Source organism: Egretta garzetta, unplaced genomic scaffold (genome assembly GCF_000687185.1).
Source record: "Egretta garzetta isolate BGI_Z169 unplaced genomic scaffold, ASM68718v1 scaffold486, whole genome shotgun sequence".
Taxonomy (NCBI): domain Eukaryota; kingdom Metazoa; phylum Chordata; class Aves; order Pelecaniformes; family Ardeidae; genus Egretta; species Egretta garzetta.
The window spans coordinates 2,221,132-2,245,934 of record NW_009260126.1 but is presented as its reverse complement, the minus strand read 5'-3'; the positions used below and the strand labels follow the sequence as shown (position 1 = coordinate 2,245,934).

Sequence of the window (24,803 nt, the reverse complement as noted above, 5' to 3'; positions counted from 1 at the left end):
CCTGCCCCTGCCCCTGCCCCTGCCCCTGCCCCTGCCCCTGCCCCTGCCCCTGCCCCTGCCCCTGCCCCTGCCCCTGCCCCTGCCCCTGCCCCTGCCCCTGCCCCTGCCCCTGCCCCTGCCCCTGCCCCTGCCCCTGCCCCTGCCCCTGCCCCTGCCCCTGCCCCTGCCCCTGCCCCTGCCCCTGCCCCTGCCCCTGCCCCTGCCCCTGCCCCTGCCCCTGCCCCTGCCCCTGCCCCGCTGGGCCCGGCGCTGGCGGCAGGCGGCAGCGCGGACAAGCGAATCTTCCCGGGCTGCTGGCAGCCAATCCGCGCAGCCCGGGCTCACCCCCCGCGGCGGGGAGGGATGCGGGCCGTCGTGCGGCCTGGCACCCTTTTTGCCCTGCTGCCGCCAGGCATGCTGGGAGCCGTAGTTTCTTCCCAGCCTCGTTCCCCGCGGACCCGCGGCGCGATGCGCGGCCGAAGGACTACAACACCCAGAAGGCCGGTGGGCCCCGCCGGTCATCCCTCCACTCTCTCCCCGTCAGTGCCTACGCTCCCCAGCGCGCTCCGGGGCGCGGCGGCGGGGACCGGGAAGGAGAATCCGGTCCGAGAGGGAGCGGGCCGGCGGGGCGCGGCTGCGCAGAGCGCGGCTTCCTGAGTGTCTGGTGGCGGCGGCCATTTTTTGGTGCTTCTTCCCCCTCCTGTTCGGGTTGCGGTGTCGGGACCTGGCGAGGGGGCGAGACGGAGCGGGGGAAGCCGGGGCCCTCACCCTCACCTTCCCTTCGCCTCCCTGCGTGGCGGAGCCCCCCTCCGGCGCTGCCCCCGGGTGCAGCTGAGAGCGGCGCTCCCCCACCATTATGGAAGACGACGGGCAGCCCAGGACGCTGTGAGTGGGGAGGGGACCGCGGAGGAGCCGCGGGGCCGGGGCGCCCCGGGGGTGGGGGTGAGCCCCAGCGGGCCCTGGGCGGACAGGACCGGGCCGGCGGCGGGAGGAGGGGGTCGGGGCGCCCGTCCTCGCGTCTCCCTTTCACAGCGGTCCCGGCATTAGGAAAGTTCTTTGTGTTCTCCCTGCGGTGAGTGGAATGGGGAACGCCGTAAAAGGAGACTCTCTACAGTGGGCAGGATAGGAAAAATTGCTTTTCCCCCCAGTATTTTACAGTGTGGTTCAGTAACAGTCTCTTGGGTCCTGGTAAAAGAAATAACTATATGTTGGTCGTGTCTCTCTAGGTAGTGTTTAATCAGTTGGTGGCTGTCGTCTGTTTTCTGTTTAAAAATATAAATTTGAGCAGTTTTGGTTGCTGTTGAGTTCTTTTAAACTCTTCGGTATGGTATTGATGGGTTTTCTTTGTCCTGTTGACTGGTATGAGGGGAGACTAGTACATATCATGGTTAGGCACTTGAGAGCACGTAGTTCTGATGTTGATTACTTTAACTGTTTTGTACATTTTCAGTTGCCAAAGGCTGTTACGTGCTGTATGAACAGTATGACGTTTGGGCTGTCTGTGTAAAAAAGGCAGTCTCAAAAGTACAATGTTCAGGCTGCCCATATGAGAAACACAGCTCAAGACAGTGCAAATGCAATCTTTGTCTATTTAGTTTTTGGGACAGTAGCCTTCAGAAAGTCTTTCAAAGACAATTTGGATTGAAGGCCACTTTAAAGAAACTACTGAAACAGAGTAAAATATCTCTGAATTGCTTTAGTTTGTATCCACTACTAAAATGATGATTTGGCATTTAAGGCTGTTCAAGGCAATTTGTGTTTTTTCTCCTTCCCATGTCTGCAGAAGTTATTTTAACTTTTTTTATGGTGTAGTATAAGTACTTATTTAGTTTTTTCTTCCAGAGATGCGTAGTTAAAGTAAGCATATCTTAAATGCTTTTTGTCTTGACTGCCCAAATGGTCTGAGTTTGCTTGGCCTGGATAGTGGATGTAGTTTTCAGAGTGTTGCTTTAGAATGAGAGGAGGGAAAAGGGCACAGGTACACAGTGTTTTACTCCGTTTTATTTTCAAGGTTCCTCTCTTCCTGAGTGGTTCCTATTTTTTTTTAGTAAGTGCCATATCTGGACTAAGTTTTAAAATGTTCTTTTATATCTAGACTTAAGTTTTAAGATGTTCTTTTGCTACTAACAAGTTTTGGTACTACATTGGGAATGGGTTCTTACTGACACATCCATGAATGTCCTGACTTATCCCATAGTCATCACTGACAAGAAAAGGATTACATTTGTCTGTAAGATGTCTAAATAGCATCTCTACAGCTGTCCAAGATGTTTTATTGCACACATGTGACTGTTTAATTTGTCAAACTAATAAACAGCATATACATTAATTTCCTAGTAGTTTTGTAGTAACCACAGTCATGTAGAGTTACTTTCCTGTAATTATTTGAGGGCTTTTTTCATAGAAGGCAAAAATCCTGCTGTAGCATATCTTGCATCTCCCGCTTGTCCCTACTTTTATCTTAAATATGTTTAAATTTAGAATTGCAAGTTGTGTTCTAAAGATTATTATTGTTGGTAATACTTTTCATGTACAGCAGTTATCATCTTATATAAATAAAACTCACTGGCCCCTAAGGACAACTAATAATATTATTAGTTGAACTCCTTGGTTTTGTTTGTTTGTTTTTACAGGAGGGGAAAAAGTGAAGAACAAATTGTTTCTGTAGCTATTTGACCATGTGCATAGGCACTTGGTTGATAGCTTAAGTGATACTTTATGAATGTCTTTGGTATTTCATTTATTCCTTCAGGAAAGAAAAAAATAAACCTGTAGGTCAGGAAGGGGTTTTCTTTTTTAACACCTGAAAGCAATTTTTTTAATTAAAAAAAGAAAAACCCACTGAGCCACTGTTCACCTAAAATTTATGCCCATCTTAAAATATCTCAGGACTAATAATTGTTCCATTTGCAGTACTTACAGGGCTGTTATGTTGTTTTCAGCCATGACAGGTCAGTCATGAACCTCCTAAGAATTCAAAATATTTTCTGAGGCTTAATATAGAAAACAGACACCATTTGCATTTTTATTTCTCACATTTCATAACTAGTAGAAATGTGAAGAGTAACGTTCAATGTTTTCTGCCAAAAAGTTTTCCTTACTGCTCTAAACAATTTGAAGATAACTTAAGGAAGGGAGGGGGGAGGCATTTTTGTAGGATTCGTCACACCCCTCAATTCAAATGTGATATAAAAAAAAATTCACAATGTGTAATTTTTTAGCTGGTCCTAAAATGAGCTGTGGGCTTCTGATTTTTTTTCTTTTATAGAACACTTGAGAGCTGTTTTCTGAGTAGTGTTGGATCTTCCTCCATCACAAGATGTATCAAAGTCCTTCTTCTACTTCAAAGTGGAAACTAAGCTATCAGAAAGCTAATGTGTTGCTAATGTTATCAGTTGTTGCCGTTAACCAGAAAAAAAGTTCCAAATCTGTATGTTTTTCTTAATGGTTTTAGAAAAAACTTCATGAGCAGTCACTGAATACCTGCAGGTTGTTATATCATTAGCCTTGCCATGGTATATTCTTAGTGTTGTGGAATTTGGATGGGGTGCAGAATTAAGACTTCAGCTGTGACCTAGGAACCGGATTCACTTCTCTTATACTTCCTTTCAGTTCAGTTCTGTTGGTATTATATGCTGATGAATGTTGTCTGGTAGTGGAGTCTACAGAGTGGACTTTTCTTGGTATCATTTTATTTCCAGTAGTTCTCTAGCACTAGGCAGAAATGCTATTAGAATTTCTACGGGCTTTTCACCACATCTGTTACCTTATCGCTTATCGTACTTTCTTTTAAATATGTAATCTGCTGTTTCTTGCATGTTGTCTGTGTGAGTGTGAAAACATACTTACTGTCTTTTCACCAAGTAGTATGTGGGGGAGTTTTTTGGACCTAAAAGTAGCGGCTGTAAATGTCCCTTTATCCTTACCTGTCTAGGATACAGTGAAAACCTGTTTACCTTTACAAAGAGGCCTGTTCTGTTCAAGCCAAAGAGTTTAATTCTAAAACTCATTACTTGCTGATACGTGCTTCCTTTATTCTTTAGATAATTTTATAAGATCTATGAATTTCGAATACATTTTCTTACTCTTTGTGTTGTCAGCAGCACTCAAAAGCATAATATATTAAAATTTGTATCAGGATATGTATATATATGGGTTAGGGGGGTTGTATGTTCTTATTAATTGGTATTTAAGTGCTTCAAACTTGCAGAAGGGATCAAACACTATTGCCTGTATGCAAAAAGCCACAACTTTTGCTGCCCTGTCACATTAACCAAGACAACAGCCTATAAAAGTATAGTAAGTGCTGCTTCTCTGTTGGGTTTTATAATTTTTTAAACAGTTTGAATAATATATCCTCTAGAATGTAACAAAACGAAAAGATTGAAGTACCATGCAATAGCATGTTAAGAGCCATATGTTTTCTTTAGGTGTGGTTCTGCTTATTTTGATTTTATAAAATAGAATAGAAACTACTATGTTATGTTATATCATGTATAAATTGAACTAGAAAGGGGAAAACTGGGTGCACCGGTAGGCTGGCAATGTGTGGCGGGTGATTAACATCAGCTGAGGAAAGTTTTGTGTTTCCAGAAAGGTAAGGTTTCTGTTCCTTATGTGTTGAATATTTCTTTCCTTAGTTACATAGTATTCAAACATTGTGCGCTGAAGATGTTTGCTTGTATTTTTTTAAGTCATCTTTAATGGTACAGAAGGAGGTAATTTTACTGCAACCTATTTTACTTAAAGACCTGAAAGTACTATCAAATCTTATTTTTTATGTATTGTTTCAGATTTGTAGAGGTTTGTATTCCCATATTTTACATGCAGTTCAAGAGATTCGCATCTCTCTGGATGTTGTCCTTGTTACATGAACCTTTTATTATGAAGTGCTCTCAGCATGTGTATTGCTCAATTTTCAGAAGCAACTTGTGAAAGGTATTAATGCCTCCTGACTGTGGTAATATTAAACATCAAGGCAGTATTTATCCTTTACATTTAGAGAATTAATGGGACTTTACATACCATTTGATTCTAGCAGTCACATGGTCCAGAATTACACTGCTGATTTTTACAGCAGCCTGTTTCGTAGCTGAAGTTCATGATGCAACATTCTCACTGACAACTATCTTGATAACGACATAGTGGTATTGGAAAACCACCTAGTATCTCTTCTAGCAATTAGTGTAATTTATCTTGCCTTAATTGAATAGATTTCTAAGGAATGGCTTTTCCTGGCTTTTTTATCAGACCAAGAGAAATTCTTCAGATTGTTTTTCAGAGTTCTGTGTTTCTAAAATCCATATTAATATTATGCAAAAGAGGCTGAGGTTTTGTTTTTTCTATAGTGTTAATTGTGCTCCTTACTTTATCTGATTTTGCAGTGGAAATAATGTTAATAGGACTTCACTGTATTTAATTTCATGTCAGTGCTACCGTACAGGTGTTCATATCAGTGTGCTGTTAAGGCATGGTGTTAACTAATACTGTTGTACAGCATGCAAAGGAAACAAGTACTAGTAAGTTCACAGCTGTACGGACACTTTATGTGGGAATTCCTACTGGTAATTATATTTTCCATCTGATTTTAGTAGTATCTGCAAAGGTTAATATTTCCATCCTATTAGTGATTTACAATTTAATCTTGGTGAATGATTAACAAAAATTTACTTAAGGTTTCAGAAAGAAGGTATGGATAAATGTTTAACTGCTAAGTTTTCAGAATATAGAATTGAAAAGGCAATGAGATGGGCAGCTTGTCCTGTAATGGGTCTTACAGAATTCTGCAGTTTTTAACTTCTTTACTGAAATGCTTCATAACAATACAGGCTGCAAATATAGCTCCTATTAATAACTTCTATTAATTCATAAATAGTTAGTAAGAAAGCAATGAGTACATAAAAGCTTTGAATGGATGTTTCTATATTTGGGTGATGTGATATATAAGAAACTCACACTGGATCTTGTGTTAGCATTTAAGTCCTGACTGAGAAAGTGCAGAACTGTTCCATAGTTTTTGAAAGAATAACAACAAAACCAAAAATCTATTTGATAGCATTGTGTGGTGTTCAGAGGAAAACAAATAGCGTCCATTTTAATTTTGCTGAAGCTAGATGGAAGTCCAGTTGTGAAACACAGAAATTGTTTTTCTAAGTTTTTAAAGGGATGCCCTTTAAGCAAAAGAAGTGTGCACTTAAATTACTGTACTAAAAAAAATAAAAATTGGCTTATGCGTAGACTAAGAAATGCTGGTTCACATTTATGTTCACTGAAGTGAATAGCTCAGACTGACTTTAGTTTACTGCATTATGACATTCTATAATAGATCAGAGTAAAATGAATAAAATGTATATTGTTTCAGCAGCTAAATCACAAAAGTTCTGCTTGTGATGTTAGTTGCATTTGAATACTTTGTCTTGACAGGCTTACTTTTAAAGATACTGAATATCCCTGTGCTGATGACTTTTGAGGTCTGTTGCTATGACAAGTCTTTCACTTAACGGATCACTTTGTTTACAATTTGATTACAAATAAGTCACTTTTTTAAAGAATTCAGTTTTGTGTGAATGACTTTCTCAGCCATCTCTCAGCCATCACCTGGCTTTACTTTTTGTGAATGCAAAACGTAGCAGAGCATCCAGAAGTAGTTCTAAAACTCTGCTATTGGATTTCTGGCTATCTGGGTAAATCTAGGACTCTATCCAAACTTGATAGGTATTTTAAAACTTGGAATTTTTTCTATGGCTTTATAAACAGAAAACTCAGGAAGTATGGGTGATATTAAAATAACACTGCCAAAATTTTGGTGAGTTTTACAGAGGTGGTAACTGTTGAGATAGATGCTGTGCGGAGCATTCCCATGACATAATGCTGCATAAATTGCCCTGCCTATTGGTGAGTGGGCTGGTTTTCCAAATGTTCAGGAAAACAGAAAAATTGAGTTGTTTGCTTGCAAGGCAGCACAGTTTATGTCTCATTGCTACTACTGAACTAACAGGAGTTAGAGGTGGGTTCATACTCAAATTCAGGAGTAGTCTTGATTAGATGCTCAGTGGGAAGTGAAACTTAAAACACCTTTGCCCAGTTGGTTGCTTGTTCTACCCAACATTCTTCCTGCTTTTGACATTTCTCTGCAAAAGAAACAATTGGCACTAGATACTGGTGTCCAGTATTATGTCTGAGTCAAGCTTCATGTTCTCAGTTGTGTGGCCAACTTTATAATTTAGAAACTACGTGACTGCTGCATTAAAAATACATCATGAAATAATTTGTAAATACTGTCTTTAAGATACCTGGGATATTTAAAGGGAGATTTTCATAGTTGTTTAAGATTTTAAAAATCATAATTACATTTGAAAAGCTGAAAAATTCTGGTTTAAAATGTTGGTTTTTTTGTTTCCTTGTGTAGCTATGTAGGAAACCTCTCCAGAGATGTGACTGAAGTTCTTATACTTCAGTTATTCAGCCAGATTGGACCATGCAAAAGCTGTAAAATGATAACAGAGGTAAGGCTTTCCACATCTGGGGGGTAGTAAATATAATGTAATTTAGGATTAAGTTGTGCAAAATAAATGGAGCTGGGGGCTGCTTTTGACATTACTGGTAGTGGTTTTTTAGGTTGATTGTATTTGGCTTTGGCGATAACTTTTTGCAGAAGAGACCTGTTGTTATGTATAGTGGTACTTTTGCCTGTAGCCCTGATGTATTTTTTTACCAGCTGATGATGAGATTCCACTTTAAATAAAGAATTGTTACCCCCTCTTTTCAGAACCATGTTGTTCTGATGATCAGAAAGAAACCTTACTGTTTCAAGTGTTACTCGTGGCTATTTTGTACATTTTTCACTTTATTTGAATGTGAGCTTCAGTAATTCTTTTCCCTCTCAAATAAATGCTTCTTCACTATAGATGAAAAGTAAAAAAATCCTTCAAAATAAGTTTTGCTATTCCTGAGCCTCTTCTGTGCAAGCGCGAATAGCTCTTGTCTGCACCTGTCTGTTTGTAAGTTAATTTTTTCCTGAAACAAAGTGACAAAATTTCCATAGTATTCCAGATAAGGTCTTTGTACAAAGTGTTGGTAAGTATTAATACTTTCCCCCCTCTGTTGTAAATGCTCTAGTACATTTAGGGTTGGTAGCCATTTCTGTGTTCTTGTTGACACTTCCTATGCAACTTCTTGCTCCCTAATATTTTTCCTTCCTTCTGCATTTAGAACTGATAAACTTAGAGGAGGCAGGGACTAATCAGAACTTTTGCCAGGTTTAATCTTTGGTTCTTCAACTTCGGTTTTCTATAGCTCTTCCTACTTTTTACTACTACTTAAGGTTCATATTAACTTGTAATTACAGATTTCCTGAGTACAGTCACTTTTTTTTTTTTCCCCAAGATCGTTAATGAAAGTATTAAAAGGCAAGTCTTGTGACCAGACTTCTTCAGGAACACTACTAGTAGCTCTACTGTGGTGGTCTTTTTCCTTTCAATGTCACATCGTGCTTTTTGTGGTTTTTAGCTGCTTATTATCCACCTGATGCTTGTTTAATCGCTCTCATCTTTGTTTTAACTAATAATTTCCTGTGTAGCTCTTTAATAGAGCTTTTTAGTGAAGGTAAGAGCTCTGCCACATTTTCTATAAGGTTATTAAAGATATATAACAAAAGGATAACCAAGCATAGTTGTTTGGTTTTTCTCTGAAGAAACAGTTTTGAATGTCATACAGTCTTCGGAAATAAGATACTGCTGTGCCAACCTTCAGCTGATTGAGAGGTGTTAGCATCAGTGTGACTTCTTGAGAACCAGATGAGAAATTCCAACAGTCATTTTATTTTGATTTAGGCTTTGTGTTTTAAGATTTTACATAACCCTAGAAATAACAAGTGAGAAATCTTTTATGAAATAAGTACATAAATGAAAGGGTACTTGCAGCTATATTCAGTTGTACGGAAGTGAATGCACTGGGCTGACCTTAGCACCTGTTACTAAGCAGTCAGCAACTGCGGGTTGGATTCTAGACTGGAACTGGCCTGCAGCTGCAGTGCTTTTAACTGTCAAAAGTACCTGTCCGTATTGTCCATCCTTCTAATCAGTGTGTTGCAGAGTTTTCATAGGCACTGAGTTACATTTATGTCGTTCTTACCTGTTCATTGTTATTACCACCATCAGTCAAGTTTATACCTGAATGTTTTCAAGTGTTTATTTTGGAGCTATATAATACTCAGAGGGATGGTGTGACTATCATTTACAGGTATCTTGAACATCTGTAGATCTGGGCTTCTGCGAAAGAGGCTCTTCTCATGTTCACAGAAGTTCTTAGTGCGAAAGATGGCACAACATCCGCCCACCCCCCAGCCTCAATCTAAAAGTAAAATTGCACTCCAGTTGAAGCATAAACTGCACTAGATCTGCTAAGGCCTTCAATGGGTTTCCCAAATCTTGTTTTCATTGCAGCAGGAAAGTAGTATGGGAAGAGGGGTGAATTAAGGCTTACTGTTTTGGGGCATCTGGGGTGAACGTGCTTTCGGAGCACTTCATGGCTGTTGCGACTTAAACTCTTTTTTTTTTTTTTTATCATCTCAGATGTATATTCTCTCGTCTGTTCATTTTGCATCAGTTAGAGACACCTAGTACTGACTGTTTAGAAGGATGACTTCAGACTACTTGATCATTTTAGGTATATGAAGGCCTTGTGGTCAGTTCAGCTATGAGATCTTATTAGCTTCCCTTGTTCAGGTGAAGACAGAACTACATTTGAAGATGTAGAATTTTACAGGGCAGAATTAGGATGTCTTTGTCCATATAAGTGTGCGTTTTATGTTCTTTGCGCTTATTACTCTGGTACTTTTAATACTTCAGTGAGCTTTGTCTGTTAGTATTTTTAAAGGTGATTCGATAGGCCATTCTACAAAACCAGGTTATACCTAAGATTTAAGAGTAACAACCAATTGATTAATATCTTTTTCCCTCAGTCAGACTGTTCTGAGTCCTTTTAAAGGAATATTTCCCTGTTGCTGCATACAACATTTTTCACTTTAGACTGAGAATATGCAGCTTCTGGGTTGCTGTCTGCTAGTGATTTTCAGGCAAATAAAAGGAAAGGCTTCTTAAATAGGAGGAGAGAGAAAATTGGTGAAAATGTATCTGGGGAGCAAACCTTTCAAGCTTTGAATATATATATGAGGCAGAAGACCACTTTTGTTCTCTCCATTCTAAGCCCTTTTCCCTTGCTTCCATCCAGTCTGCAGATCACTTTTCTCGTAGTTGAATTGTTTTTAGTTTAGTAAACTTAAAGTACTGAGTCCCCATACAAAGTAAACTGTACTTCAGAAATTGCTAGACCTTTAATAAAAAGTCCATCTGAATAATTCTTGCATTTAAGTGTAATGTCAAAGGCTATTTCATAAATCTAATGCAAATAATTCTTAAAGTTTCTAGCTATAAGTAATATATTTTCCTGGATTTTCTTCTCAGCAACCCGATAGCAGAAGGGTCAACTCTTCTGTTGGATTTTCTGTTTTGCAGCATACAAGCAATGACCCTTATTGCTTTGTGGAATTTTATGAACACAGAGATGCAGCTGCTGCATTAGCTGCTATGAATGGGAGAAAAATTTTGGGAAAGGTAAGTTGCTTACATTGTAATCCTAGATTTAAGGTTTGTGTAAAAATATTAACAAAACTGTAGGGCACTCAATTTGTTTAAGGTGTTTACCAAGGTTGAATATTGTTAGAATAACATCTTTAAAATACTGATTTAAAAGAAGTAAGCCTTGTTTAAGAAACATAGTTTGTAATGTTCTAATTACTACAGTGTTTTATATTGAATGATGATTTGTAAACATTGACCTGCCCTTGAATGAACTTATAAAATGTATGAATTTTGCGAATTTATACTAAATCTTGTACTTATTTTCAGGAGGTCAAAGTAAACTGGGCAACAACACCAAGTAGCCAGAAAAAAGATACATCCAGTAAGTAAAGTAATGCCACAGTATCACTTCCACACAAATACTTCATAATGTGGTAATAACTTGTCATAAATGCATTTAAACATAACTTTTCTTCTTCCCATCTTGTGTTTAATAGAATTTTGCAAACTAATTCTTCTGTTTCTGCTTTACAACTGGGGAAACTGGAGTGGACAGATTAAATTGTTGCTGCTCATCAAATGGAGTCCTGGGCGTTCCTGGTTCCCAGTGCTGTGAGCAGCGCATCACTTTCTCAGGAGTTGAAATTATAGATAGCTGTTAAATATTTGATTAGTAAATTATTTATTTTCAGATCATTTCCATGTGTTCGTTGGGGATTTAAGTCCAGAAATAACAACAGAAGACATCAAGTCAGCATTTGCTCCTTTTGGTAAAATATCGTAAGTATCATAATAAACATTTCCAATATTGGTTAGAAAATATGAAAGTGAAAATTTGTTTCTGATTTGGAATGTTATTTCTTATCTTTTTAGATAATTTTTCTGATGTTAATTTGCTTACGTTGGGTGGGCAGTAAAGAGGGGTTATTGTTTCATCTCAGTATCTGTCATGATTGTAAATACCGTAATGTAATTGTGCTGCAGTTTTGCTGAAAGCACTATGCTTTTAACCTAATTTATATGCTAATGTCCTTCAACTTTTTATTAACATTTAATTACTGTTCCTAAGTGTGACTTTTTGTTCAGAATGTGTACAGAATAGTGACTTGACAATTGGTATATGTTGCATCCACAATGTATTATGTATGCATTCATACTGCATTTCATAGTACAGAAAAATGAGCAATTAGAATATAATTTTTATGAACCAGCTAGTTGAATAACTTGTGAACGTTTTGAAAAAAGCTAATATTTGTGAGAATGAAATTTACTTTTTTGGATGATAGCAGGGGGATGGGATGAATTAAGATTATAATATTTCAATGAAAGAACGGTGGATTTACAATATGTGCGCATTTCTGCCAGTTAAGAGAATGTTTCTTTAAACTTCTCATGGATAATTCAGGTGATACTAAATCACCTGGTGTTTTAATTGAACATATTTAACATTGCAAGAATCCTTGTGAGTGCTAAAGTATGTATGTCCTTAAGAGTACTGCTACAAAAAAGGCTGTTAATCTTCTGTCAGTTTATATTTATAAAAATCTTTCAAAGTGCACATGAATGTTTGCTACTACTTTACAGGAATATATTTCTAAGAACAAAATTCTTATTTTTCTCTTGTTCTGTACGCATATTTTTAAATGAATCATAAATCTTATTTCTTACCTCTGCTGTTTTGTTTACTTTGCTTTTTGTCTCTTAATGTGGTAAGTAGTACTGTTTTAAAAATCAATTTAAAGAGAGTAATTCAGGTTTCTGTTTCTCAATCTATATTTATACCTGAGACCTGCAGTTTTTCTAAAGTCCAAGTCACAATTAAAAGTAATAGCATTCTGGTTATTTTGCAGAATTGCTCATAAGAATGGACAGGATCTTGAAGGCTAACTGCAAGGAACTGTGCACACTGGAACTCAGTTGTAGATTTTTTCTCATTTCTATTTATTCTTATTATACATTATTTATATATACATATTTTAGTATTTACATTTTAACATTCTATATTCAGTGCAGTTCTATATTTCCAATCATTTTAACTTACTCACTAAAATTTCTGTGTAAATTTGTTGTTTTCGTACTGGTGTGCTTAGCATTGTTGTTAGTTTTATTCTCCTTTCTTAAATTTCTGAAAATGTCAATTTTTCAAAATTTACAGCTACCCATACTCCAAAATGATGGTAGAGAATTGACCAAGAAAAATAAAGAAATCTGTTAACAGGCCATGTATGCCTTTTAATTCCTATTTTTTCCTCTTTTTCGATTTTTTTAATATTTCATATATTTTGTATCACTAGGCAGAAGACATTTAACTATTTAGAAAATGCATGGTAAATTAGATAGAATTGTTACAGTAATTTATAGAACAGTAAACCTTAGAGGACCCTAGCCAATAGAGTATTAGAAAAGGAAACTTTGTTTCTCTTATACTTCAAATTTGAACATTCTAGTTTTAGCCAGTATAGGTTATGTGGATAGGTTGCATGTTTATTACATGTTATTTTTTTTTGTCCTACTGCTTTTTTCTAACAGGTAAAGAAGCAATAGGGAGAGGTCAGGAATGACTGTAGTTTTAGGGCTAACTGAATTTATAAGAAAAAATTATGCTCACAATACAGTGTGTGTGGTTCCTTTTAGTTTTTATTTTGCAGGTTATTAATATTTCTCTCATATAGCTGTGCTTCTTTTCACAGGGATGCACGGGTAGTTAAAGATATGGCAACTGGAAAGTCAAAAGGCTATGGTTTTGTATCTTTTTATAACAAACTGGTGAGTAATCACAATGTAGATTTAAAATAATTGCCTATTTTCCACTTCTGTTTTTGCCTCTGTTTATATATTCAATACATCTCAGACTTTCCCAAGGGGAATAAATTTGTGTGTACGGCACAAATTTACTTTAGTCAAAAACTTCCGTTGTTTACAGTTAAGGGTTGAAACAATTCCGATGACAGCAATGCTATGAGATCATTGCAAAAAAAGATTCGAAAACACTGTGAAAGAAGATTCCTGAATATAGAAGTTTGTTTGGGTGTGGTTAGGGTAGTGCAGCTTAGTCTGTGGAAACGTCTCTCCTGCCAGTGACTTGGGTGCCTGGTACCATCAGTAGTGCTTTGGGTCTCTTAGCTGAGGCGCTGCATGTGGTTTCCTGGGTAAGGTAGGAGCCTCTGCAAAATGGCGTCCCGGAGCCCTTAGTCCTAAGGAGCGCTGTGCCATGCTATGTAGCAGGGCTCAGTGTTTGCCAGGTTTACATTCCCACCAAAATTCAATCTTTCTGGGGACCTAATGCAACCAAGTGTCTCATACACTGAAGTATGGCTGGATTTATTTGCTTGAGCTCTGCATCTCAGTAAAGCTCTTGGTTGGTCCTTTGAGTTACTAGAATATTTTGAAATTTAAGATGGTTCTTTATAATTAGCAATTAATTTTCAGCGAAGAGTTGTTTCTGTACTTCATAACGATTTTTCTTATTGTAAAACTGAAGGTTGTTCTTGGGTTTGTGTTGGATGGCATTATGTAATGGATATTGTTATGTATGCTTAGGAAAAAAATGCTTCTGACAAGTGACTAGTATCCCTTTCTGATGCAGATATTAAAGATGTTATTTGTAGAATTTAATCAGTATAGTACTGTAAAAATAGTGCTATGCCCTACTATTTATAGCAATACAATTGACTCAACAAATAATTCTTGGTAATTTGGAAGTCAAAAAAGTTTGACAGTGTACGAAATTTGTGAAAATTAATTGGGAAATGAAACCGTATGTGATTAGAGGTACGTTTAGGACAATGTGGGGAAACTGTAAACAGTTTTCCTTAAATATTTTGCATAGGAAACCCACACATAGTTAAGGATTTTAGACATATAAGCCTGTTTGTGTGGTCAGAAGTCCTGCACATCAAGACTTTTTCTATCTTCTGTAACAGTTATCTGGAGCAGAATCTTAATCAGAAGAAAAAGTTGGAATTTCCTTTCTTCAGATTTTAAATGCCATAAGATATTACAATTGAATGCCTTGATTTAGTGTATTTTTCCACTGAAACGTCATTTATTTTGTGTTGCAGCTGAAATAAAGAATAGATGTCTTATTTTCCTTATACCTCTCTTCCCTTATCATATGGTTGTGTTCAGTTTCTGTGACTGTAGGGGAAATGTTATAACAGTCATATGGAATGCAAGTTACTGGATTCTTTTAAGACTGAATCATAAGAACTCCAATTTAAAATCTATTAATTCTGCAAAATTAATGGATGAATTCTAAGTGTAATACTAAAAAATACTTCTAAAATTTATGTCCTGGTCGCTGTTCATTCAAACAGCAGCTGCAGCTGTGGAGTTAAGGCATGACCATCCTGAGCTGGTCGTTTAACACTTGTTTTTCAGAATTTATTGTCATCCTGCTAGATTTGGGGAAGTGGGATATGTTCCCAGACTTGAGGTACTCCAGCCTGAGGTCTTAATATACACAACAGTGATGAGAAAATTAAACTCTTACATTGAACTGGAACAGTTATGGCATGGGCTCCATTCCAGTTTTGTCGTAGCTATGATCCTCAAGACTGGCAAGGAGATTCAATAGAGCTAGTTTCCTTCCTAGTCAGTTTGTAACTTATTCATTATGTTTTGGGAGTGAGGGTGCTTGAATAAGGTTGGTTTTATTGTCTGGTGTGTGTGTGTGTTTGTGTGTTCCCCTTCCCTCCCCATATCAGTCATCTCTCATAATTTCTTTTTTGTATTTATGTATTGTCTTCAGAATGAGTACTTCGTAATTAGAACTTAGGAAGATCAAGGTCCTGAGCGATTTGAGTTTGAGATGAGTCTGTTATAGCTGGAGGCCTTCAGCGTGAGGCAGGACAGTGCTTGCTGCTCACCTTTAAGTTGTCCATATGTTCTCTTTGGCCCTTGTGCTTCGCGTTTTCTTTTTTAAGCATTGTGCCCTTGGAAAAGCATTTCAACCATATGTACGATTTGCTCTGCCTCTCTTCTTTCAAAGTGGTTTCAATTGCTTTTTGCATGTGTTAGCAAACTTACCTCTTGCTTACTAGATGTTTCTGCTTACAGTGTGAAATTAAAGATTGTCTTCTAATTCATGCTCAAGATAAGAAGTTAAGTCATGTGGGCCATGGACTTGTGTGTGTGTGTGTTCGTACAATGACTTCAATATTTAGAGAACTTAAAAACCAATCTATGCTTGGAAATAAATTGCATGCCTCCAGAGGGCAGAAGAGAGGATGGGGCAGGGGTGTGTGCAAATAATAAATAAAAGGAAACTTAACATGATCAGTCTATTTGTATCTCAGCATTACAGTTTCTTAGTAACTACCATTCAGCCTTCCCAGAACTTGGCCTGTCATGTCGAGTGCATATTAAGATTCTGAAAAAACATATTCAGATCTTACTGTACAATGTCTTTTGCAAATATGTACTGCATGCTATAAACGTTACTTGGGTTACATCTGAGAAATTTTTCGGTGAGGGATTTTGATGATTAAAAAGTCTTCCCTGACTTTTCATCTGTTACTATTAAATATACTTTTGTGTCTTGTATTTTTAATACAGTCAATTGGGAAAATAACTTGATTTTTAAAAAAAATTATTGTTGAATTATTATTATTTTGAATTAAAATTATAGTTGTTTTATTTCAATAATTGCTTCTGGCATCTGTATGACCTCTGTATTTTTTGGGGCAGCATTCAGATATTGTAGCACAGATGCTTGTGGAAAGGTAGTATATGTATGATTTTATTTGGCTTCTAACCTATGTATAGGAAATGGGGGTGGGAGGAAGGCTTCACCAAAGCACTTCTGAGCGCCCTTTCTGTAACCAGTTGGCTTTATGTTACTTTATTCTTGGCTGCTTGCTGTGGTTGTTCAGAATTTCATATACTTCTTAGTACTGTTACAATATTAACTGGCAACCAAGTCTTTCTTACAGGTAGACTTGTACATGCTTCTTGTTTGGATGTGTTATCTTTATTTTAATCTCTTTAGGATGCAGAAAATGCTATTGTACACATGGGAGGCCAGTGGTTGGGAGGCCGTCAGATCAGAACTAACTGGGCAACACGGAAACCACCAGCCCCCAAAAGTACACAAGAAAGTAAGACCTTCATGAAATGCTGTGTTGTGTTTGCTGTCTTGCATGGCACTGTTCAATGGAGGACTAAAACATAATGTCACCAAAATCATGTTGCTTAAATACTTACCTAGCTTGACTTCTAGATCTTAAAGAATAGACTTTTTTTGTATATTATATCAACATATTAGTGGCACTACTGGTTTGTCATGAAATATTTGATGTGTTTGTTAAATGTATAATTCATACTTGTGTACAAGGGAAATATCAGCAACTTTGTGGGTACTGTTAGCTTACTGCTTAAAACCAGCCTTCTCTCCTTATAGATAATACAAAACAATTGAGATTTGAAGATGTAGTAAATCAGTCAAGTCCAAAAAATTGTACTGTGTACTGTGGAGGAATTGCCTCTGGGCTAACAGGTATGATTTGTTCTATTGCTTTTTTATTATTGAAACTTTTTGGACACCAAGATAGTTACTAATTCAAAAACACTATATGTTGTAGATCAACTTATGAGGCAGACTTTTTCACCATTTGGACAGATTATGGAAATAAGGGTGTTTCCAGAAAAAGGTTACTCATTTGTCAGGTATGGACAGAGAAAAACAAAATGTGTGATATTGTTCATGTAGTAACCTTTCATCTTTCTGTAATTTCATTTGATTGAACTTCTGCTGATACATCAAAAACCGTCACCATATGTTCATAGAAAAATTTGGAACTTTTAAAAGTGGCCACCAATCTTTTTACCCGAGAAGATGAGTATCTGAAAGCAGATCTTTTTCTCTGGATTTCCTGTATGTATGGAGTCACTGCTTTTTAACAATCAGGTGAAAGTACTATGAAGCATAACATTAGTTTGTTTTTATGTTCTTTAGATTTTCAACCCATGAAAGTGCAGCACATGCTATTGTTTCAGTTAATGGAACCACAATTGAAGGACATGTTGTTAAATGTTATTGGGGTAAAGAATCCCCCGACATGACTAAAAACTTCCAACAGGTAACTGCACTTTAACCTTTTCATTGTATCGCAAAAGCAATTGTGTTTATACATGTAATGCCTTCCCAGTTATAATAGCTAAATTTTGTGGTAGTATTCTTATGAAATTCCATGTTCTGTCTCAGTTATGTTCCAGTTGTTCATCAAATTGGGCTAGTGATTTTGATGGAATATCTGTTACTGTCTTCTGGATATGATTCAAGATAGGGAGAAACTTCGAGGTAATTCTGATTCTTGCTAGTTCTCTTACTGCAGACTAGGTGACTATCCAAGCAAATACTCTTTGGTATTTCAAATACACACAAACACGTTTTTCAATACAAGGATCTAATTAAGTCACAGTGATGTCTTTCTGATCTCATTATTGCTTGTTTTAGCCCTGTGATTGATATAGCCAAAAATTTTGCCTTTAGCAGCACACAAGGAACATAATCCATCTATAGAACCTGAGGTACTATGAATTATTCTCTCCTTAGGTGGATTACAGTCAGTGGGGGCAATGGAGCCAAGTATATGGGAATCCACAACAGTACGGGCAATACATGGCTAATGGGTGGCAAGTACCATCATATGGAATGTATGGCCAAGCATGGAATCAACAGGGTTTTGGAGTAGAGTGAGTAATTGTATTTAATTTTTTAGAATATTCCAAGAATGTTATATCTGAGTTTCAGGCTTATTTGGTTCAAGGACTGTACAAGGTTTCAAGCCTTAGGTGGACTCCTATGTGCTTAAGACTTATGCTTAATGCTTACCATGGACCAAATAACAGGGCGAGTCACTCTGACTTGATCACACATTTTATATGTATGGTTGTTTGGAGATTCAAGGCACAAAGACGACTTCTGTGGTAGAGTTTTGGATGGTGGTCTTGTCTGGTATGTAAAAATGTTCTGGATTCTGACGTGAAATAGTGAATACTGGAGAGTCTGAACCAGGTGGCCTGGGTATCTGCCTAAAGGATTCATAACCCTGGAGAGAAGCAGCTACGTACTGGCACTTTTAACTTGTGCAGCTTCAGAATTTAGGTGGGCTTTTAGAACTTGATCTCTTGAAGACTGAAGTTTTCACAACAACTTTTTGTTTTAACATACTTTTAAAGTAACTTCTTTGCTTACGTAATTCTTCATTATCTCTTGCCAAATAAACATGTAAGCCCTGTTAAACCTATCATTGGTATTCATGCCAATTAGGTGTTGGGAATGTTTTGCATTTCTGCATCACTGATGTTGACATGCCTTTGGAGGTGGTTGTCCTATGCAACTAGGACCCAAGGTTTGTGGGGCTTTTTTTTCTTTCTTAAAAAGCTTATTATATTTTCTAGAATCACATATTGTAGCACTTAACCTGAATTACTTATTAAAGAAAAGAAATTGTTATTTCAGTATGAATAGTAGTGTAGGAAGTAATGTTTTTGTTCTTTTTTTTTTTAGTCTATTGTCTTGTAAATAACTTGACTGACTTGCATGACTTTTTTTTTTTTTCCTTTCCTTCTGTTAACCATCCTGTTTCTTTTTAAGCCAATCTCCATCAGCTGCCTGGATGGGTGGATTTGGTGCTCAACCTGCCCAGGGACAAGGTGCTCCTGTAATACCTAACCAAGCTGGATATGGTATGGCAAGCTACCAAACGCAGTGAGCTGGGACTCTGTTTAAAAGTGTGTATTTCATGATAGGCTGCAGTTTCCAGTGACATTCTGAAGACTGGAATGTAGACAATGAGAAAAGAAAATATTTATTTTAAAAATGGAAATGTTTGGAACCTTTAGCACAGCTTTGCTTTGGTGAAGGACACAAATGTCTTCTAGTTCTGCCTTTTTAAGTTTTTGTTCATGATGGATATGAACATGTTTTTCTTTGTGTACAAAAATGAAAAATAAAGTCAATAAAGACAATTCTGACTACAAATTTTGATATAGTAGGAGAAATGGCTAATGAATTTGATCTTTAGGTTACCATTCCATTTTTTTGTTCTGTCTTCAGTGTTTTATATCACTGTGCTTTTTAAGATAAATGACGTTGAAAAACAGCAAGTTGCTTTTAATTGAACACACATCCTGAAATAAACTGTGGACCAATCATTACAACCTGCTAGACAGTATTGATTTTTCAAGAAACATACGGGCATAGTTCAGAAAGTATATGTAGGTCTTGGAATTTCCAATTTTTTTTAAATATTTAATTTTTCTACATGTTTAAAGAGAACAGTCTGATACAAAGAATAGTTCAGTCTAAAATGAAAAACAGTACTGTCTTGAGTAATTTCACATAACTGTCACTGTCCACATTCAGGTACACATTAAAACTTTTCAGAGCTGGTTTGCTTATTAGACTGTAGTATTTTGCATTTAATTTTGAGAAGTAAAAACATTTTTGCAAGTATGTTGTTTGTATTCAAATCAGACAGTCATACTTGTGCTTTTACATAAAGTTTGAAGGTTACACATTGTAAATATTTCATAATTACAGTGTTTCAAAAGCATGCTCAAACATAGAAGTAGCAATGTAATTATTCAAAGTAATACTTAATATACTCTACTGCTTTAAATGCAGTAGATTGACAAGAATGTGCAAGACTGACATTTCCAAAGTTGGCTATTATGTAAAGTTACATAAAGAACTATAACAAAGAGCCTTAATTTTAATTTCATAAATCTTTAATGCATCACTTTTTTGTCATTAGAAATAAGAATTTTTTGCTTTATGTTATTTGGTATGTAAATACCTTGGTTAACAACCTTGTAAACCTATTTCAAGGTTATTATAAGTTGTATAGTATCTTGAGTGTTTTGAAAAATCTTGATGTTTTTTAAGTCTAGAAATATTTTGCCCAAGAATTTTTTAACAAGATTGTTAAAAACATCTTATTTTAGAGAATATTCAATGTGCCATTTGGTAAATGGAGATGCAGTTGAAACAGTACACTGAGTTGTGACTTATTTTTAATTAAAGTTTTTGTCTTTATGGGTGGTTTGCATGTGATGAACCTGTACAGAGGCTGGGTTGTTTGTGTACTGAGTGTGTAAATGGATAAATCATGAAGATGTTTAAATGGTATACTTGGGTTATTTCTGAATTATTTTATGGATACATTGATATAAACTGCCTCAATAAATTTGAAGTTGCAAATGAATGTAAGTTAGATATAAGTACTGTGTCTTACCTGTGACAGCTAGGGGGTGCAAATGTTTCAGCTGTGTACTGAAATACACTGAAGCATGCACAAGTGAAAAAAAAAAAAAAAGTAGGATCTGCAGTGATAGTTCAGTGAAAGCAAACTTGCATTTTAAAAGAAATTGAATGTTTGATTTTAGAGATGACAGTTCTAAATGAGTGTCTGAGAAGCAGCATATTTTATCTTTTCTGTTTCTTACCATGCAGGTGTTGCAAGTTAGAATAGTTTTTGAAATGGGAACTTGAGTTTTGTTAAACCCAGCCAGGTTGTGCAAGTAACTACATTTAATGCTGTAGCAAATTACATGAGGTTTTTTTCCTCCTCTTCTACTTGACATCCTTAATAGTACCTTGACTTTTAGATCAGGTTGAAAGTGAGATATACTGGACAAGCAATTTAGTCAGGTTGCTCAACTGTACTCAGAGATACTTGTAACTCTGGGCATCTAATGCATGCAATAATGACTGAAGTTAGTGTGGAACTGTAAGTGCTTGTGATGACAGAATTGGCCCTTTATCTCTGTTTCTCCTTTATGGTATATGTAGTGTTTTTCTGCTCAAGGTAGGAATCTTGTCTACAGGACTTTTGTTTTTCTATTAAATTTTGTATATATGTGTATATCTACGCGAGGATCGGCCTATACATTGTAGTTTGGGGGGGAAAAAAAAAACCCACAAGTAAGTCTGCATTTTTGTTACACTTGCCCGGTTTAAAGAAAACCCACAAGTCAGTAGATATGTGAATTGCAAGTTACTTTAGGATTTCTTAGACTTCACTTGAAATCTGGGGCTCCTACGTAATTCTAGGTGTTTGACTTTGACTGTGTTGTGGGTGCATGCTGGTATGTAAGCAGTATGTTCTTTAGGCGTTACTGAAGATTTAGATGATGCAAGTACATTGCCACGTAAATGCCCATATAAATGGGTGTGAGATTAAGGCAGTGATCTTTCAGGTCTCAATGTGTAGATCACCTTAAGTCTGATTATTTTATATGCCTGCTGTAGAGCTGGGCCATACCTGACCTGTATCGCAGGATGAAAGATAGGATATACTTTCTCATTTAAGTCTTTTGTCATTGATTTTTATACAGCTTTTCTTTAATGGTGATATTTCTTCACAGACTGCTCAAGATATGGAAATCTCTAGTGTCCTTTAATGTTTCTATAGCACTGCGAGGAAGAGTTGTAAATTTGGATTGCTTTCTACTCAGTAGCATTCATAAATGCATCACTGACAATTTTTTGGCACCAAAGAGCCTCTTGCACCATACTGCTTTTATGAGTGACTGTTACACTGTTTTAATTTCTCTAGCTACAGAAATCAACGACTTCCTAACCCCTTACCACTAGGATTTGGATTTCAAAAAGTATTGATTTATCATGGCTTAAGTTGATGCGTGCAACCTGAAGTAAGGTTGTAATATGCATTTGCAGAAATGTTCAATAAAAATGAAACATAATAAAGGGCTTATCCTGTATTGTCATCTGTCAAAACATTGTCCATCTTTGCTGTAAAACTGACAACAGGCATACAAAACTGAACTTGTAAACTATGCATTTGCAATCATGTAAAAGATGTTTTATTTAAAATTTTTCATACAAGACCATTTTGTATTTTGCAGAGTTGCAGTAGTAAGGCTGTAAATCTAAGGTTACATGTAGCTGTTCGTCAGTCCTGCCTCCTTGTGTAGACTTAAGTTTTCTGCTGGAAGAGTATGTCTGAACCTTCTTCCTTACTAAGATAACTTCATGAGACAGCTATTTGCTGTATCCGAACCATTTCCTTCATTTCACTTGCAAAAAAAGTTTCTCAGTGAATAAGGCTTAGTTTTGCAAAAAATTAGTGATTTGTTTTTCTTGTGTTTGTACACAAGGAAGCAGGCTTAAACTGTATGGACATGATCAGTGTCTGATATTTCTTCATTATCTGTCTGTTTTTGAACAAGGGCACAAGTCTTTGTTTTAATCACGTGAAACTGTTTCCTGGTCAGCAATAAAAGATTTTGTTGCACTGTTCTTACATGGCAAGATACAGGCAATCTTTTATTTGGTGTACTTCAAAAAATGGACGGGGTTTGTAAATAACTACCTTATTCCAACTTGAATCTTCATATAAAATGCAGCTTGGGATCTGGATTGCTGCTGTAATAGCAAAAGGAAGTCATTCTTCTGAAACTGAGTGAGAACGTATTTGTTCGGATTATATGTGGTGCCTGTTCAATATTAGTAGATTTAAGATTTTCACTATGTAGTAATCTTTCTGTTCATAAAAAGGCAAATGCAAGGCAATACCTGCTGGGAAGGCCTTTGTTGTGTTTCATTTCACCCAACTTTTGTGAATCTAGTTGATTGTTTTTTAAAAAAAAAAAAAAAATTATGTTTTTCAGTATGACATGGGTAAAACACCCCCCCCACTTCCCCCCCAACTTTACCACCACTTCGAATCAAAGAAAAGGCGGAAGTGTTTACTGAATGTTTTCCTTTAAAAAGAAATGGGACTCCATGTTCATGAGTGAACACTGATTCTGTTACCTGTGGGTATGTCTGCCGCTCTAGATCATGGATGTGAATGACACGCTCTGCTCACTGACATTTAAAGGCTAATGACTCGAAGTTAATTTGACATCAGTAATGATTATTTGCATACAAGTTATTCTTGCTTAAATACACAGCCACTTATGCTTTGATTAAAGTTGATCTGAATCTTCTTGGTTATTAAAGTATTCCTGATACGCTGTGGGAAGAAAAATTGCTTTACCTTTTATCTTAGTATTTAAACTGTCAATAAGATACCAGAGTGGCATATATGGTATTTTTTTGTTCAGAAGAACAACACTTAATGGAGTTGTGTCAGGGAATTCAGTGTAAGCTGCTTTTATGTGGTGATGGTATTTGAATATTTCCTTTTGAAAACAAGGGATCAGTTGCTGTTCTTTGTGCAAACCCAGGTTCTCACTGATCCCAGATACTTGGCAGCTGGTGAGACTAGGTGGTATGGATGCTGGACTAGTATACACGATGCAGCAGCATCAGTGCCAAATCATACTGTCAGTCATACTGAAAAATCATGATAGGTGGCATCAGTATCCAAAGGACTGTGACCATTCAGACACAAACTTGCTTTATCTCCTTACTTAAAATAATGTTGTTTTTACACAATTTTAAAATTATGCATAACCTTTGGCCACTTTCTTTTTGGTACCTGAGAAAATAGATGCACGTCAAACAGCCAAGCTAGAATACCTAAGCTGACTAAACAAATAAAGGAGCAAATTACATTAAGCATCTGAATGTGTAGACCTTTGCTTAATTTAGACCTCTTAGATTGACACACTGTTGTTTGCCTGTATTGACCTTTTTGTTTGTATAATTGAAGTAGTTTGAGAGATGCACAAGCTGCTTGTTGAATGTCTCCCCATTCTGTAAATGTATAATTTCTGGAGCGGGGTGGGTAGGAATTGAATAAGAATCACAAGTCTACCACATGAAACAGTGAATAATGCTTACATTTCCTAGATGGAAATTGCCTTACTAGAGCCAGCTCTGTAGAAGTTTAACTATCCCAGGTGATGATGAAAAGCTCCCATCCTCCATTTGAGTAGCTGTTTTTTTGATCTGCATAAATGGAGAATTATTATTGGGGTGCTATTCCATGAAAAAGTGCTCTTTGTTGTTTCTTTGATCCTTTCAATGAAGCAGATCTTTCTCGTTCCCCAGATTATTTGGTTCCTTTAATGTTGGGTTATCAAGCATGATGGGAAAGACACAATTGGTACAATTCATTGGTTAGTTCAAATCTTCTAACTCAGGTACTGACTGTGGGGAAAATAACCCTCTTGCCTACCAGAAGAAGCATTTAATTTTGCAATATACCTGTGTAGAACCATTTTTACTTGAGTTTTACTTGCACCTAAAAGTGCGGGAAGGCTACATGAATACACCTTAGACTGTCAAGACGGAATCAACCTCTTGTAGCTGCTGTCATGTGCTAC

The 24,803-nt window shown here is 36.9% G+C and overlaps 1 protein-coding gene across 4 annotated transcripts; it reads left to right on the top strand.

The window, feature by feature from the left end:
• Positions 1 to 574: 574 nt before the first annotated feature.
• TIAL1 (TIA1 cytotoxic granule associated RNA binding protein like 1) lies at positions 575 to 22,827 on the top strand. Of its 4 annotated transcripts, none has more exons than XM_009641421.2 (12): positions 577 to 864; positions 7,388 to 7,484; positions 10,443 to 10,592; positions 10,887 to 10,941; positions 11,252 to 11,339; positions 13,250 to 13,325; positions 16,549 to 16,657; positions 16,960 to 17,055; positions 17,141 to 17,225; positions 17,515 to 17,638; positions 18,115 to 18,254; positions 19,159 to 22,827. In XM_009641421.2, the coding sequence occupies exons 1-12, from the start codon at positions 836 to 838 to the stop codon at positions 19,274 to 19,276; spliced, it is 1,167 nt and encodes a 388-aa protein (XP_009639716.1). In that variant the 5' UTR covers positions 577 to 835; the 3' UTR covers positions 19,277 to 22,827. The 4 variants fall into 4 exon arrangements, with proteins under 4 accessions (XP_035752798.1, XP_009639716.1, XP_009639718.1 ...); XM_009641423.2 differs by having other exon boundaries at positions 578 to 864; positions 10,494 to 10,592; XM_035896905.1 differs by lacking the exons at positions 18,115 to 18,254; positions 19,159 to 22,827 and adding an exon at positions 17,764 to 18,106 and having other exon boundaries at positions 575 to 864.
• The last annotated feature ends 1,976 nt before the right edge of the window (positions 22,828 to 24,803 follow it).